At 33.9% G+C, this 18,171-nt stretch overlaps 2 protein-coding genes across 3 annotated transcripts; one reads left to right on the top strand and one right to left on the bottom strand.

The window, feature by feature from the left end:
- The first annotated feature begins 9,405 nt into the window (after window positions 1-9,405).
- LOC116025765 (long-chain-alcohol oxidase FAO2-like) lies at window positions 9,406-13,590 on the top strand. 2 transcript variants are annotated; one of them, XM_031267097.1, is made up of 3 exons: window positions 9,406-9,642; window positions 10,006-10,278; window positions 11,739-13,590. In XM_031267097.1, exons 1-3 carry the CDS (start codon window positions 9,427-9,429, stop codon window positions 13,473-13,475), a joined length of 2,226 nt encoding a protein of 741 aa, XP_031122957.1. In that variant the 5' UTR covers window positions 9,406-9,426; the 3' UTR covers window positions 13,476-13,590. The 2 variants fall into 2 exon arrangements, with proteins under 2 accessions (XP_031122957.1, XP_031122958.1); XM_031267098.1 differs by lacking the exon at window positions 10,006-10,278.
- Window positions 13,499-17,028, bottom strand: LOC116025766 (succinate--CoA ligase [ADP-forming] subunit beta, mitochondrial-like). Its single transcript, XM_031267099.1, has 12 exons — window positions 16,825-17,028; window positions 16,461-16,571; window positions 16,117-16,228; window positions 15,430-15,494; window positions 15,193-15,270; window positions 14,995-15,069; window positions 14,743-14,895; window positions 14,479-14,613; window positions 14,207-14,371; window positions 13,969-14,091; window positions 13,792-13,863; window positions 13,499-13,718 (listed from the first exon to the last, which is right to left on the bottom strand). Exons 1-12 carry the CDS (start codon window positions 16,924-16,926, stop codon window positions 13,644-13,646), a joined length of 1,266 nt encoding a protein of 421 aa, XP_031122959.1. The 5' UTR covers window positions 16,927-17,028; the 3' UTR covers window positions 13,499-13,643.
- Between the last annotated feature and the right edge of the window lie 1,143 nt (window positions 17,029-18,171).

Raw genomic sequence — 18,171 nt, 5'->3', positions numbered from 1 at the left:
TCCTTACCATTCTAAATCCAACCAAACAACAGAATTTATTTTCCCAGCAACTTCTTTTCCACCAACCAAACAACAAAATTTATCTTCCTAGTAACTACTTTTCCACGGAATTTCACTTCCACTTCCCTTCAAATATTTTCCGCGAACCAAACGAGCCCTTTAGGCTAACCCTCGGATTTTGTTTTCCGGATTGATTGGGAAGAAAAAGTGATTTGGCAAGACTATTTTGCCCCTGATTGTGTTTTTCCTCCACCTCCCATTTCAGCCTCCTCCTCCTCCCGTTTCAACTTTGCGCCTCCGCCAGTCGCCGCCTCGACACTTGCCGCCTCCCCCAGTCGTCAGTCGTCGCCTCGTCTCCTGCCGCCTCACTACAAGTCTGCGCCTCCACCTCGCCGCGACGACGCCTTGCTGCCTCTGCCCTCTGGTCTCTGTCTCTGTTGCCCTCTGGTCTCTTGCTCTACTGACTGCTTTGCCACAGTGGAATGGAGAATGAACAAAACGTCAAAACCTAATTGAAATATTTGGGCCCCCAAATTGAAATACTCCGTAGAAATAATAATAATAATAGGGTGTGGTGTGTGGACTTGTTGGTTTAGCCTTTAGGTAATAATAATAATAAGGGTTGTGGTTTACTGGTTTAGGTATAAAAATAAATAAATAAATAATAATAATAAGGGCATATAGGTCATTTTACATATTATTCCTTACCATTCTAAATCCAACCAAACAACAGAATTTATTTTCCCAGCAACTTCTTTTCCACCAACCAAACAACAAAATTTATCTTCCTAGTAACTACTTTTCCACGGAATTTCACTTCCACTTCCCTTCAAATATTTTCCGCGAACCAAACGAGCCCTTTAGGCTAACCCTCGGATTTTGTTTTCCGGATTGATTGGGAAGAAAAAGTGATTTGGCAAGACTATTTTGCCCCTGATTGTGTTTTTCCTCCACCTCCCATTTCAGCCTCCTCCTCCTCCCGTTTCAACTTTGCGCCTCCGCCAGTCGCCGCCTCGACACTTGCCGCCTCCCCCAGTCGTCAGTCGTCGCCTCGTCTCCTGCCGCCTCACTACAAGTCTGCGCCTCCACCTCGCCGCGACGACGCCTTGATGACTCTGCCCTCTGGTCTCTGTCTCTGTTGCCCTCTGGTCTCTTGCTCCACTGACTGCTTTGCCACAGTGGAATGGAGAATGAACAAAACGTCAAAACCTAATTGAAATATTTGGGCCCCCAAATTGAAATACTCCGTAGAAATAATAATAATAATAGGGTGTGGTGTGTGGACTTGTTGGTTTAGCCTTTAGGTAATAATAATAATAAGGGTTGTGGTTTACTGGTTTAGGTATAAAAATAAATAAATAAATAATAATAATAAGGGCATATAGGTCATTTTACATATTATTCCTTACCATTCTAAATCCAACCAAACAACAGAATTTATTTTCCCAGCAACTTCTTTTCCACCAACCAAACAACAAAATTTATCTTCCTAGTAACTACTTTTCCACGGAATTTCACTTCCACTTCCCTTCAAATATTTTCCGCGAACCAAACGAGCCCTTTAGGCTAACCCTCGGATTTTGTTTTCCGGATTGATTGGGAAGAAAAAGTGATTTGGCAAGACTATTTTGCCCCTGATTGTGTTTTTCCTCCACCTCCCATTTCAGCCTCCTCCTCCTCCCGTTTCAACTTTGCGCCTCCGCCAGTCGCCGCCTCGACACTTGCCGCCTCCCCCAGTCGTCAGTCGTCGCCTCGTCTCCTGCCGCCTCACTACAAGTCTGCGCCTCCACCTCGCCGCGACGACCCCTTGCTGCATCTGCCCTCTGGTCTCTGTCTCTGTTGCCCTCTGGTCTCTTGCTCTGCTGACTGCTTTGCCACAGTGGAATGGAGAATGAACAAAACGTCAAAACCTAATTGAAATATTTGGGCCCCCAAATTGAAATACTCCGTAGAAATAATAATAATAATAGGGTGTGGTGTGTGGACTTGTTGGTTTAGCCTTTAGGTAATAATAATAATAAGGGTTGTGGTTTACTGGTTTAGGTATAAAAATAAATAAATAATAATAATAAGGGCATATAGGTCATTTTAGATATTATTCCTTACCATTCTAAATCCAACCAAACAACAGAATTTATTTTCTCAGCAACTTCTTTTCCACCAACCAATCAACAAAATTTATCTTCCTAGTAACTACTTTTCCACGGAATTCAACAAAATTTATCTTCCTAGTAACTACTTTTCCACGGAATTTCACAAAATTTATCTTCCTAGTAACTACTTTTCCACGGAATTTCACTTCCACTTCCCTTCAAATATTTTCCGCGAACCAAACGAGCCCTTTAGGCTAACCATCGGATTTTGTTTTCCGGACTGATTGCGAAGAAAAAGTGATTTGGCAAGACTATTTTGCCCCTGATTGTGTTCTTCCTCCACCTCCCATTTCAGCCTCCTCCTCCTCCTGTTTCAGCTTTGCGCCTCCGCCAGTCGCCGCCTCGACACTTGCCGCCTCCCCTAATCGTCAGTCGTCGCCTCGTCTCCTACCCCCTCACCGCAAGTCTGCGCCTCCACCTCGCCGCGACGACGCCTTGCTGCCTCTGCCCTCTGGTCTCTGTCTCTGCTGCCCTCTGGTCTCTTGCTCTGCTGACTACTTCGCCACACTGGAATGGAGAATGAACAAAACGTCAAAACCTAATTGAAATATTTTGGCCCCCAAATTGAAATACTCCGTAGAAATAATAATAATAATAGGGTGTGGTGTGTGGACTTGCTGGTTTAGACTTTAGGTAATAATAATAATAATAATAATAATAATAAGAAGGGTTGTGGATTACTGGTTTAGGTATAAAAATAAATAAATAATAATAATAAGGGCATATAGGTCATTTTACATATTATTCCTTACCATTCTAAATCCAACCAAACAACAGAATTTATTTTCCCAGCAACTTCTTTTCCACCAAACAAACAACAAAATTTATCTTCCTAGTAACTACTTTTCCACGGAATTTCACTTCCACTTCCCTTCAAATATTTTTCGCGAACCAAACGAGCCCTAAATGTCTAATAGAAAATGATTGATGAACTAATAACATAATTTTTTTTATAATACTTTTTTATCCTACCTATATTTTAATGTATCATATTTTTACAATATTTGTTTTGTAAAGAAATTTTATTTAGGAGTTAATTTCATTTTTGGTCCTAGATTTATAGGTGACATTTTATTTATAGTCTCTTTTTTTAGAAATTCTACTGTTGGTCATAGTATTATTGTGGCGTGATCATTTTTGGCCCGTCAACAAACATGTTTACATGGCATTAAAAATGTGGGTATTTCAGTCTATTCCGTTATAAGTGTTAATTCATTTTTTCGGTCCTAAATTTATATGTGTCACTCCACTGCTATAGAGGCTCAGGTTACGGATGCGCCGCTATAAAGGTGTAAATTGCAATTGAAAAAGGCAGGGGACTCTAGTCGTGAATTAGATTTTTTTAAATGAAAATGAAAATATAGCAGGTCAACCTAATATGTATAAAAAAAATCAAAATATCCTCGTAGTTAACGTCATTTAAATAAATTTATTGACAAAGAACCAAAAAATAATAATGTCACAATAATATTAAAACCAACAACAGATATTTTAAAAGAAAAAAATAAAATAAAGTAAAATGTCAATTTTACATTTTGGACAAAAAATGAATAGTATCCTATTACCTAACTCATCACTGACACCAATATAACCTTATTTCAATATATTATATAGGTAACCAACTAACCAAAGAAAGAAACTACTATACCAATGATTTTGACAAGGATCCTATATTTATCGGACGACATATTTTAAAAGTACTTTGAGGTAGAAAAGAGATATATCTAATATAAAAGTTAAAAAAAAAAGGGTTTATATTCTAATATATTAGGATTTTTATTTTGTAAATTTATGTTTTTTCATTAAATATAATAACTCATTAATTGTACTTACATATCCTACATTTACAAATTCATTTTGATTTTATATTCATTCTTTATTCACAATATATTGGTTATTTTTATAGTCTTTTTAAAATTATGACAAAAATTTGTGGGAGACCGTCTTACAGATCTTTGTCCGTGAAACGAGTCGGGTCAAGATGAAATATAATACTTATATTAGCAAATGTAATACTAAATCAAGAATAAAATGGTTATTACTTATATGGGAAAATATAATACTTGTGATGAAAAAAGTAATACTTTTACATCAAAATATAAAAGTATTACATTTGTCCTCAAAAATATTATGTTTTCATTAGAAGTAACATATATTTTATTCCTAATCTATATACATACATACACACACACACATACACATATAAACAAAAGTGTTGTTTTCCCGCACATCCTAAGTAAATACTTCTGTTTTAAAATTTGAAATTACAATCATTTTTTACCTAATAAATAATAACAAAAATACTATATATATATATTAATTTAATTTATAGTAATGATTACCTAAAATATTTATTATACCATGAATCATGGTCTACTTTTAAGATACACTAAACTAATAATCAGTATATTCTTTTTCATCTTAAGTTCAATTCTTTTTATATACAAATAAAATTAATATATAAAAAAATATATCACTAAAAAATTCTAATTAAAAGCTTTTAAATAACACCTATATTGATATTTTTATTTTAATGTATTAAATTAACATAAAATTATATTAAAGCTTGTGGTCTAGTGGCATCCGGTGTTCCAGTTAACACTCCCACATCTCCCACATGGATGATGGGAGTGGGTTCGAGCCTCAGTGGAGTCCTGTTGACTCTTTGTGCTTCATTAGGTTGAGAAAGTAGCTATGAACAGATAGTACATCGTAACAGAGTCAGATGATGGGCGTGGGTTCGAGTCTCAGTGGAGATATAGAATTAAAATTAACATGTTATTATTTTAAGCCTATTAAATTAATTAAAATTAAATTCGTTTGTATAGAATTGAAATCTTTTATTTAATTTAATATTTTAATATTGTAGATGTTTTTTAATTTTTTTATTTGGTTTTTAATTTCAATTCAAAAAATAATAAAATTAAAATAATTTCATTTGGTTCAAGTTTAGTTTATATATATATATATATATATATATATATATATATATATATATATAATGATGGAAAATAGAATTACAAATAACAATGAGATTGCATTTGACTTATTTTTATTTTATTTTGTCCAAAGCTTACTTTTATGCACATGTAAAGTTTAAAAAGAAAGAATTATATATTTCAATTGGTTCATTTGGTTCAAGTTTAGTTTATATATATACATACATACATACATACATATATATATATATATATATATATATATAGCTAAAAAAGAGAAAATAATAACTATAATACATATATACATATTGAATCATTGTTGCATATCAAAATTTCACTTAAAAAAATTGTTGCATGTCAATTTGTTTACTTCATCTAACTTTTAAAAATAACTACGAAATTATTATTACTATATATAAATTTCTCCCTACATAAATGATGTTGGTTTTCAAAGTTTAATAATGTGAAAGGTAAAATATATCATTATTATGATTTTAGTATTCTACTAACGACAAATATAAGTATTATTGCATTAATTAAAAGTTTTGTAGTACAAATGCTGTAAATTTTTTTTTTTATAAAATAACATAAATTATAAATATTTATGAATCAAAAATAATAGTTATTATTTAAATATTATGAGCCTAAAAAAAATAATTTACGTTAATAACATAATTGAAGAAAAACTAACATAAAAATAAACTAACTTACATTTGCGGAGTTTGAAAGAAATATAATATTATTGGTAAATGTCTCCCATTTAAATATAATGTTATTAAATTAATTGAAATTCACATTTTTAAGAATGATGTATCATCTTGGGATCTATCAATTTAAAATGAAGAAAAATAAGATATAATAGAACTAAAAAAATAAATAAACTTTCAATAAATTAGTTAAAAACGTATCATAGATCTACAAATATTGAACCACAAAGTCTAAAAAAATATTTAATTTTTTTTTTCAAATATGTAATATAGTTTGGGACTACATTAATCCATGTAAATTTTAAAATTAAATTCTTTTAATTTGTAAATGTAATTTTCTTAATTATAATTAAGAAAATATAAAATATAATTAAAAATAAAATTATAAAATTTAAAAAATATGTGTTCATACATATTTATATTTTTTAAAACACATACATACATATACTTATGTACTATATTAATTATTCAAAATTAAAATGTTATTTTTTTAATTTCTAAATTTAATTATAATATATCAATATAAATTATAATTACAGAAATTATATTATAGAATTTGCATGCATAAATATTAATAAATATTAATTATATATACACTTTATTACCCAATCATATAAGAAAATTCGTATGATCAGAGTTTAAAATCACATATACAAAATTTAAAATTTACATTTTTAAATTTCTACGTATAATTTTCTTAGTTATTATTCATATTATTAGAATTATAATATATATGAAATACGATTAGGAATAATTCAATTTAATTATGTAAATTTTTCTCTATAAATTTATCTAAATATGTACATGATTAAAGATTATATTAATCATACAAAATTTTAATTTTGTATGCTATAGTAATAGATACTTGACCAAATATATGAAAATTTAACTATATTATTATATTGTACATTTTAATTTTTTTATTTAAAATTTTTATTTAAATTCATAATAACAAAAAAAATTCGTGCTTTGCACGGGTAAAACACTAATTTAATATTACATTTGCTAGTATAAGTATTACATTTGCTTAATTTCTTGCAGGAACGGGGATGTGGACTATTTTCAATTTCACGCAGGGATAGGGACAGGACGGGGACGAGCTCAGAGTTTCGGGGAAGGGACGAGGAGTATACTCTATGTCCCTTCCCGCCGCGTTGTCATCCCTACATACATATTATGTGCCTTCAATTTATTTACAGACACATTCTATTAGATGTAGACACAATGTCATTTGAGATAGCGTTCGATCGTAGTTCATGATATAATTTGTCTATTTTAATGTATCTTATTTTTTACCACATATATTTTTTTAAAAGTAGAATAATATTACTTAAAACAAAAAATTGTAGTATTTGATATATTAAGATATGAGTATAGCGGATTCAACATATTATGTGCATGCCTTTAACTTATTAATGGCACTTAATCTATTAATTGCATATACATAATGCCAGTCATAGTTCATGATATAATTTGCCTATTTTAATGTATCTTATTTTTTACCATATATATATATATATATATATATATATATATATATATATATATATATATATATTACTTTATGTGTTATAATAATGTATATTATGTGTTTAGAATAATAAAATTTCTGGATAAGATAATTTACTTTATGAGCTAGAATAACATATATTATGCTTTAAATAATGTATATTATGAGTTATAAAAATATATGTTGCAGCGGATCGCGTGAAGAAAATCACAAAATAACGTTGTTTTTATACCGCAATAACTATTGATGTTTTAAAATTTCTTAAGTATCATCTTACCAAACTCATCACCGACACAAATAGAACCTTATTTCAATATAGGTAAATATAGAAAGTTAGAAACTACCAAGGATCTTATCATTTGTCGTACAACATTTTAAAAGTACTTTGAGGTAGAAAAGATATATATCTAGAATATAAATAAATATCTAATATAATATGACAAAAGCTTTCCCAAGTAAAAGTTGCCTACATAAGGCTCAAACCCACGGGTAAACCGGGTGCCACTAAACCACAAGGTCTTTGACATGATATAACGTACAGTTAATAAGGTTTAGATTCATATACCCCTATCGTTATAACTTCCGTTATCATTTCCACTATTGTTACCATGCACATGTGTTAACTATATATATATTTTCTTATTTTCATCAATAACAATAATATATACACATTATATATTGGAGTTATATGTTAGTTATTTCCTAAAATATAAATATAAAATTTATAAAAATATTTTACATTATTATTATTATTTACAATTTAAAATTTTAATATAAAATATTAATATTGGGCACCTATTTTTTGCGCATCGCGCATAAAAAAACTAGTGTATATATATATATATATATATATATATATATATATATAACTCTTCTTCTCAAACTATCATATTTTGAACACTTTTGGTCATTTCGATGACTTTTTCAGGTGAAATCCTATTTTAGGCATGGGCATTTTTCGTCTCTTTAATTTTAATTTTAATTTTTTCAATTTTCTATGCCAGTTTTTTTATCGTCTCTTCTGTTGTGTGTTACACCATCTCCTTCACCCGGCTCTTGTCTTCATCTCCTTCAACACAGCCCCAAATCGTCCTTCGTCAATGATGATACCGAGTATGTGAGAACCTCCGAGTGCCAAGAATCATTTTGCAACAGTTGGAAAGCTTAGGATGTCATCACTCGGTTGGCTTTAGTCTGACCGCTATTGTCTTAGCCCATGATTCTGTGAATCATCTACTATAGTTGTAGAACCAAAAAAAAAAAAAAAAAAAAAAGTCTTTTCTTTGTCTTCATAAAATACCGTTTCGTAAAATATGGTTTCACCAGAAAAGTCATGTGTCCAAAATATGATAGTCTAAACGATTGTCTAAGACTAAATTTGAAAATGTTACAAAAGACAAGGGACCTCCACTGGATTTAACTTATTGAAAAGTAATAAAATAAAATAAAAGGAAAAGAGTCAATTGACCCTCAAACTACTTTATCTAAAAAGTCAATTAGCCCCCTAAACTTTATTGGTTAATGGCCTGCTATCATAGGTCATTAGAATTCCGACAACCCGTCGACGAAATTATAGCAAAATTTTAGGCAACAAAGTGACCAGTGACCGGCAACCGTTCTCCGATCACTTTGTTGCTTGAAATCTCACCGAAATTTCGATGGCGGGTAGCCGAAACCCTAAATCCCTAATGATCAAGGATAGTATGTCATTAACCGATTTTTGAGCTTCATTGTATCAAAATAAATTGTTGATGGGTGTAATTGCACCTTTAAAAAGTTTAGGGGGCTAATTAACTTTTCAGCTAAAGTTTGATGACTTATTTGACCCTTTTTCCTTAAAAAAAAAAAAAATTAAAGAGACAACAATACTTTGCCTTAAAATATGATTTTACTAGAGAAGTCATCGAAAGGGCAAAAATTGTCCAAAATATAATAATTCGGGATTTTAATGACAAAAAAAAAAAATTGAGACTAAATTTAGAATTGTCACCAAAGGAAAATGACCTTCGTTGAAATTAACTCAATTAAGATATGAGTATAAATAAAAGAATAGGCTAAAGGCTAAACCCAAGAAATAGCAAAGAATTGAGATTTTGAAATTGGAAGAGAAAAAAAAAATGAAGGGAAGAGTGTGGCATCCATTATTGAAAGGAGGAAGGGGGAGAGAAAATGGGTATAGCCATGGCTTGTCTTCTTCTCAGATTGAAGCATTATCTTCTATCTGTGAAGCTCTAATTCCACCTCTTCCACCTCCTGAGCATGATGAGAAGAGCTCTGAAGCAATTCGTCTCTTCTATGCTAGTTCTGCCTCCCAGTCACCATTGCCTGATGAGGTAACTATATGTTTTTACTGGCCCTGTTTGGTAAATGACTGTTAGTTGATTTGGTTAGTTGTTTGGGTTAGAAGGTATGATTTGTAGAAAGTTAGTTGGTAAATTAGCTGGCTGATAACTTTTTGGTATAATTTCTTTTCTCAAAAAGCTAATTGAAAAGGCTGTTTTGAGTAGTCTTTTGAATTTTAATATTTTGGAGTTACAAAATGCTTATTAACCAAACACTTTTTAGTCAAGTCAAACAATTAATAGTGATCAAATAAGCCAAAATTGGTTGATAAGCTAATTATTTACCAAACAGGCCACTGTAAAATTTCCTTTTTAGTCCATTTCTTTATAGGGAATATTTGTGGTGGTATGTAGAGTGCAGAGATGTTGGTGAAACAGTGCTTACCTGAAGCAGTGGTGGTGCTGAGATTAGTTCTGATGATGTTGTCAACAAGATTGGGGAGTCTTGTGCTTTGTGGGCGTGTTTGCTTTGATGGAAGATGGCCTTTCATTCTTAAGTTCTCAGAACTAGGCTTGCACCAAAGAGAAGCCATTCTCCAGAAATGGTCAAGGGAAACTCTTCTTCTTCCACTCAGAGTTGCCTTCTTGTTGATTAAAATGGCCTGCATTTACACATTTCTCTCCTGGGTAACTACCTCTGCCCAATCACCACTTTCTTGAATTCTCATTAGGCTGAGCACTTCGGTTCGGACGATAATGGATTCTTGTATATCCAAAGGTTTGATAAAAAATCGAACCGAACCTAATACTATTTTTTAAAATAATAATAATAACAGTAGTAGTAGTAATAATAATAATAATAATAATAAGTAAATTCAAGTATTTTACTGCCTACTCTTCGTTCAACTCATATTCTCACTGGTATCTTTTTTAAATTTTTTATTTGATTTCTTTATGTCTTGTTCTCTACTTTGCAATTTTTTGTTGTTTGTCGCAATTGTTCTTTGTCTCACAATTATCTCTAACTTGAGTTATTCTTACAATATTTAGTATTTTTCTTAGTTTCATGTTTTTATGAAATTAATGTGCTTCAACATCATTCTAATTTTGATTTCTAGTGCTTGAAAATATCTTTTCAGTGCTTCCAAGCACTAGAAATATATTTCCAGTGCATTAGAATATTATTTTCCAGTACTGGAATATTGGAAAATAATATTCCTGTGCACTGAAAATATAATTTGCCAAGCAATGACGGAATGTGTCCAAAAATTAACTATACAGTATTTGACACTTGTTCTCCAAATATGGATACAAACATTCAAAGTGAGCCAACTAAATCTGTTGGGCAAAAAGACCAACTGATGTTTGGTAATTAGTATTTGGTGGTGTGTTTAAACTTTGGAATTTGAATTGCTATTTTGTTATATAATGTTTATACTCTGGATTTGGACTATTTGAATGTGTATTGTTTGAAAAATTAGGAAATGTTGAAAATTGGGGTTCTTAAGCTTAACCGAAACCGAAGTTTTTCAAATCGAACCGAACTATAATGTTAAACCAAATGATATCATTTTTTTAATATCGAAATATCGATACCCAAAAAACCGAATTGAATCCCAAAACGCGCCCACATCCTAATTCTCATCTTTCTTTTAATCTAGGGAAATGGGTCTAAAACAAATCATTGAACTTTACACGAAAATGCAATTAAACACTTAAAATTTTCATTTTGGTGCATCTAAACCCAATAGCCGATTATTCACTTGGAATAACTTATTATTAGGATTCTGTCAACAATTTTGGTGACCGACAAACTGTTGCCGGTTGCTGCCGCCATTGCCATTGAAGAATCTAGTCATCTTCTCTAGTAGAGAAGGCGACAATCGTCGCCAGTTTTTTTTTTTTTCAATTTTTTTTTATTGAAATGGGGCAATTTAGCGGTAGTAAATGACGGTTAACAGTGGTGAACACCGATGAACAATGGTAATATTAGGTTATCATAAACGAGTATTTGACCCATTTTGACAAGTTCGAATGTTTTAATCACATCTTCTTAAAGTTATAGGGGCTTAATTCAACTCTTAGGTAAAGTTCAAGGGCATATTTGACCATTTCCTCTTAAATCTAATTTTTGTAAATTTTGGTAGACTGATGAAAGTTGTAACAATCCGGCATGGGAAGCAATTGGGTACCATGTAGACACCAAACAAGTCCAAGTCCAGAGGGAAAGACCACTTGAAAAGGGTATTATTGAGACAGCAGACCACACTGATGTTAGCCTGAAGGAATCCCTGATCAAGAAAGGCCTAAATGTGGCCGAGGATCCAAAGGAAGACATCCTCAGAATCAGATGTGATGTTGTGGTTGTTGGTTCTGGTTGTGGAGGAGGAGTAGCGGCGGCAGTCCTGGCGAACTCAGGCCACAAAGTGGTGGTGCTGGAGAAAGGCCACTACTTTGTGGCCGAGGATTATTCGGGCCTCGAGGGACCTTCCATGAATGAAATGTATGAATCAGGTGGAATGTTAACTACCTCGGATGGGAAAGTTGTAATCCAGGCTGGAACGACGCTTGGTGGTGGTTCGGCTATAAATTGGTCAGCCTCGATTAGGACTCCCAGTGGTGTCCTCAAGGAGTGGTGTTTGGAACATAAGATTCCAATGTTTGGGAGCACAGAATATGAGTCAGCTATGGATTTTGTGTGTAAAAGGATTGGTGTCACTGAGAATTGCACCAAAGAAGGCCTTCAGAATCAGGTTTTGAGAAAAGGGTGTGAAAGCCTTGGCTTGAAGGTTGAGGCAATTCCAAGGAATTGTTCAGAGAATCATTACTGTGGGTCTTGTGGGTTTGGCTGCAAAACAGGTGAGAAAATGGGGACTGATTCGACTTGGCTTGTCGATGCTGTTAACAAGGGCGCAGTTATCTTGACGGGCTGCAAAGCGGAGAAGTTTATAGTAGAAGATGGGAGAGGGAGATGCTTGGGAGTGAAAGCCACTAGTGAAAGCAAAAACATCAGAAAGAAGCTTTATATTGAGGCTAAGGCCACAGTTTCGGCTTGTGGGTCTCTAATGACACCGCCTTTGTTGATTTCGAGTGGATTGAAGAACAGAAACATCGGAAACAACCTCCATCTGCATCCTGTTCTTCTGGCATGGGGATACTTCCCGGAATCCCTGTCAGGACTCGAAGGCAAAAACCACGAGGGAGGAATACTAACCTCTCTCCACAAGGTGGAGTCCGAGTCTGAGTCAGAAGACGACGAAACCAAACCAAAAGCCATTGTAGAAGCAGCAGCCTTGGGTCCCGGTTCATTAGCGGGCTTCTTCCCATGGACTTCAGGCCGGGAAATGAAGGAAAGTATGAGGAAGTACTCGAGAACAGTGACGTTACTTTCACTGGTGAGAGACGAGGGCCGCGGGGAAGTGAAGAAGGCAGGGCGGATCAAGTACGAACTGAGCGTTGCAGACAGAGAGAATCTGAAACTCGGTTTAAGACGAGTGTTGAGGATATTGGTCGCGGCTGGGGCGAGTGAAGTAGGCACATTCCGGAGCGACGGGCAGAAACTGAGCTGCAAAGGAATGAAGAATGAGGATTTGGAGGAGTTTCTGGGCACGATATGTGCAGAAGAAGGTCCAAGCAGTGGAGAAGAAGTGTGGAGTATGTACTGTTCAGCACACCAGATGGGTAGCTGCAGAATGGGGGCTAGTGAGAAAGACGGGGCGGTTGACGAGAACGGTGAGTGTTGGGAAGCAAAGGGACTGTATGTATGTGATGGAAGTGTGCTTCCTAGTGCAGTTGGTGTGAATCCAATGATCACTATTCAATCAACTGCATATTGCATCTCAAACAGGATCTCAGACAGGCTTAATAATGAAAAGAGCCTTTAGAGTTTAGAGTTTAGGCTAATTGCTTCAGTCTGAAGACTTAATAAGTACTATTATTATTATTATTATTATTATTATTATTGCAAGAATAAGAACTTGGCAATTGTATGTTGAAGAATATATGCTATCCTATTGATCTCCCAGATCAAAAACCAAAATGACAACTTTCGATTAGCAGATCGCTTTGACGGCTTTCTCAGCAGCATCATCCAGATCTTCTGCTGTAATTAATGCCATACCACTTTCCTGCATATGCAAAGGGATAAAGTGATGACTTGTTTTTTCACAGGTGAAATTAGTATTGTTTTTAGGATTTTACCTTGAGAATTCTCTTTCCTTTCTCAACATTCGTCCCTTCAAGCCGAACCACCACTGGCACTTTCAAATCAACCTTTGACAATAAAACCCGTCGATAATAGGATAGGGAGGATATATAACATATACTATCGTGAGTTGAATCATAATCGGTAACCATGAAGAAATGAACGACTTTTACCTGTTTGGCAGCATTCACAATTCCACTGGCTATCACATCGCACTTCATGATTCCTCCGAAAATGTTTACCAAAATTGCTTTCACCATCTCATCTGATGTTAGAATTTTAAAAGCCTCCACAACCTACACACCACATAATACAATAGCAACTTTAGCTTTTCTTTAAGGCATCTCAACAACACTTAACCTTACCAGAAACTATAAACAGCCTAAAGACTCAAATCAAAATACGGCATACCTGCCCTTCAGAGGCGTTCCCACCAACATCAAGAAAATTAGCAGGAGTTCCTCCGTGAAGCTTAATTATGTCCATGGTAGCCATAGCCAATCCAGCACCATTCACCATGCAACCGATTTCTCCATCCAAGCCGATGTAATTCAAATCAGCTTTTGCAGCAGCAACCTATTAGGAGTCAAATAAAGCCATTAGATATAAGGAAAAAGGCATTAAAAAAAAAAAGAAATAGATAGACTGGTGCAAATGAATGAAAAGTAAAAGACTCTGCATGCCTCACGGGGATCCTCTTGTGTTGGATCACGAAGGGCAAAGATTTCTTTCTGTCGGTAAGCAGCATTGTCATCAAAATTCATTTTGGCATCAGCAGCTATTAACTTATTATCAGAAGTTTCTGCTAGGGGATTGATCTGCTCAATAGAGTGAATTTCAAGGGTTAGTAAAGAGAAAAGAGGGGTGGGGGTCGGGAATGCTTTTCAAGTTAGATATCTACTCTGTGGCAGTCGTTAGATCATGAGCAAAAGGTATGAAATGGTTACCTCCAATAATGTGCAGTCACATTTACAGAAAAGGCTATATAACTTTTTCACTTGTTCAATTGAATCTTGTCTGTCAGCCACCTTCGGAGCCAAACCATCAACAACCTTTGCAGCATTTTCATCAGTAATACCTTTAAAAACATCAATAGGCACCTGGTAGGAAAAAAAAATAAAGGAGCTTTAATTAGTCAACAGTATTAGCTTAAATACAAAGCTGTATCAATAAATAAAACAAATAAGATTGGAAAGAACCTTAATAATCATGTCAGGGAACTTTTCTGCCAGATCTTCAATACTGGTTCCTCCTTTCCTGCAGGCAATGATAAGCTGCAGAAAAGAAAGCAACATGAATTCCAGCCTCTTTAGAAAATAGCCACTATCAAATCTCTCTATAAGTGAATCTCTTCATGGAATCAATGATAAGCCACCCTAGCGTGGTTGTTGACTTACAGGACCAGCACTTGCACGATCAAGAATAATGGAGAAGTACATCTCATTGACTAATGAAAGCTTTTCAGCAAGATAAACCTGCAATTAATCACAAATTGTCAATTGGCTCCCAAAGACAATTTCCAACTTCAATTTCAATACAGGCACCAATTCTGAAGTTGCATTCCAAAGGCATATTCCTAGAGAAGAAAACACACTCAATACAAGTACCATAAAGATAGCAGAAAAAAGTCAAACCTTGCTAACGATTTTCCCTTGGGGTCCAGTTTGTTTAGTAACAAGTATCTGTCCAAGCATCTTCTCTGAAACCAATTGATTAACAATGGTAAATTCCAGACGTAGCATAAAACCGGAATGGAAATAGCAACAATTAATGAAACAAATAGCATGGATTATTATAATCTCTCCGGAACACATTCTCAGGGATTATCAAACATATTGCAACAAATATTTGTGCTTTGTAACATTCAGAATAAGGAACTAATATCATTGAACTTTTCCCTTCCCTTGAACCAGCCCAACAATGTCAAATAAATCCTTGTGGGAAAAAAAAAAAAAAAGGAAAGAGAAGAGGCAAAGAAAAAAAAAAGAAAAAAGTGGAAGCTGAAGTATGAAGGTTTTACATTTCTGCATAGCAGTATATAGCATTCATCACCCACATTGCTAAATTATTGGCAAATTTGGTAATTTTGGCAAATTGTGCTGTCCAAGAACTTGAAAACACAGGGAGCCATCGAAAGTGGAAAAATGGGTGTCATATATACTCTAGGCTTCTACTACTAAAATAGCCACATACCAAGTAATGCTGAACTTATCTGGGAACTTCATTTCCATCCAATTTGTGACTATGATCAGTTTTGAAACAAGAAATGAAGTTTAGTAGTAGAAGCACATATTACTTGATAGAAAATGGCCTTTTCATACCAGTTATTTCTTCAGCCCGAGTAGCCTCGGCAATATGGACTCCACCTTGAAATCCATTTTTGAATGTACCCAAGCCTCTTCCACCAGCTAGCACCTGGGACTTTACAACAATCTACAACACCCACAAAGGAAATCTACATTTTAGCTAGATCCTAAGAAATTATCAGATAAATGTGAAAAAGGTTTGCAAGTTTAAAATCTTCATAAAACAGTTACAACCAGATTATATCATATACTCTTTTTTAATTTTTTTTTTTCACTATCAACCAAAATAGACAATCTAAAATAAGAATCAAAAGGATTACAGAAAATTTGATATGGAACTTTTTTTTTTTCAAAGTTACCTCATTTTCTTTGGGGAATACATCTTGCATAGCCTTTTTCACATGGTCAATGGAACCAACAGCGACACCTTTCGGGACATTGATCCCATATTTGCCCATCAACTCAGCTCCCTAGCGTAAAATGGCCAAACAAAGCTCAACAGCCGGAAATTTCAAAATTTTGTGGACGAAAAATAATAATATCTGCTAATCACATGCATTGAATTTCCAACCCACTCCCTAACACAGGGCTAACCATAATCCCCTTTCTAATCTATGTCAATTTCGAGTTGTAATTCTGTTAGTACCAAGGCGTAGCGTGCAAGCATCAAGATTTACGTAGTAAAATGACGAGGCACATGTAAGGAGGGGAATTGGAAGTAACCTGATATTCGTGGATGTTTAGGCGGCGGAGCTGCTGCTGTTGCCATTTTCCGGCGATGGAGAGTGAGCGAGTGGCGATTTTTGCCAACAATCCTCTCACCATTTTTCGGATTCTAAAATGACAGAGATCAAAGGAGGATGGGAGAGAGGAGAATGGTAGAATTTGAAGCAAAACGCCGAAAAGCTGGTTATGAGCTGATCTATGGAATGGCTTTTATTTTGCGTGTATCGTGGCCATGGTTCAAAAATATATAAATTACATTATTTTAACATATAAAATATATTATACTAATTTATAAAGTACATTATATTTATCTAAAAAATTTATTAGAACGTTATTCTAACTCATAAAATATATTATCTTAGAAGGTTTGTTATTCTAATACATGCATAATCAGGTGAACCACAAAATTAATTTTTAGAGTTAATTTCACCAATGGTCCTCTGATTATGTTGATTTTTCAAAATTAATCCCCGATTTTTAATTTGAACAATTTAGGTCCCTTGACTTTCAAATTCTTTCCAATGTTGGTCCTTTCGTCAAATTTTGGTTAAGTTGAGGTCAAATGAAGGGGTAAAATTATCCGTTTACTTGTATACTCATATTTCTCATGTCATATACGCTATATATATGAATATAATATCAGTCGAAGAGATATCGACTGAGATTATATGGCTTCGATTGAGACTTCAACTGAGATTATATTCATATATACAACGTATAGGACAGAAGAAATACGAGTAATAATACACTAAACAGGTGAACGGACAATTTACACATTCATTTGACATCAACTTAACCAAAATTTGACGAAAGAACTAACATTGGAAAGAATTTGAAAGTCAAGGAACCTAAATTGTCCAAATTAAAAGTCGGGGACTAATTTTGAAAAATCAACATAGTCGGATGACCATTGCTGGAATTAATTTTTATTATTAAAATGTTATTTTGGACCATAATCCACGGCAAATTATACTGTGCACCACGTACCTAAACGACGTCGTTTTGAGCATTGTAAACTAATCGTCTGTTTTTTTTTGGAAATCACGTTTTCCGTTTCGGCCGGTCTCTGTATTTATGTTAATATTCTGTGTATTCCAGGCAATCACTCTGTGTATTCTAGGCAACCGTTCTGTGTATTATAGGCAACCGTTATGTGTATTCATGTTAGTAACACATGTTGTGATTTCATGTTAGTAACACATGTTGTGATGTGTTTGTGCATTCGAATGTTTAGGAGGATGAGTTCTGTGTATTTTGTGTAAATATTATGTGTATTCATGTATTAACACAAGTTGTGATGTGTTTGTGCATTCGAATGTTAGGAGGATGAGTTCTGTGTATTTT

The sequence above is a fragment of the Ipomoea triloba genome, chromosome 7 (assembly GCF_003576645.1).
Source record: "Ipomoea triloba cultivar NCNSP0323 chromosome 7, ASM357664v1".
NCBI lineage: Eukaryota > Viridiplantae > Streptophyta > Magnoliopsida > Solanales > Convolvulaceae > Ipomoea > Ipomoea triloba.
This window is presented reverse-complemented; position numbering and strand designations above follow the sequence as displayed.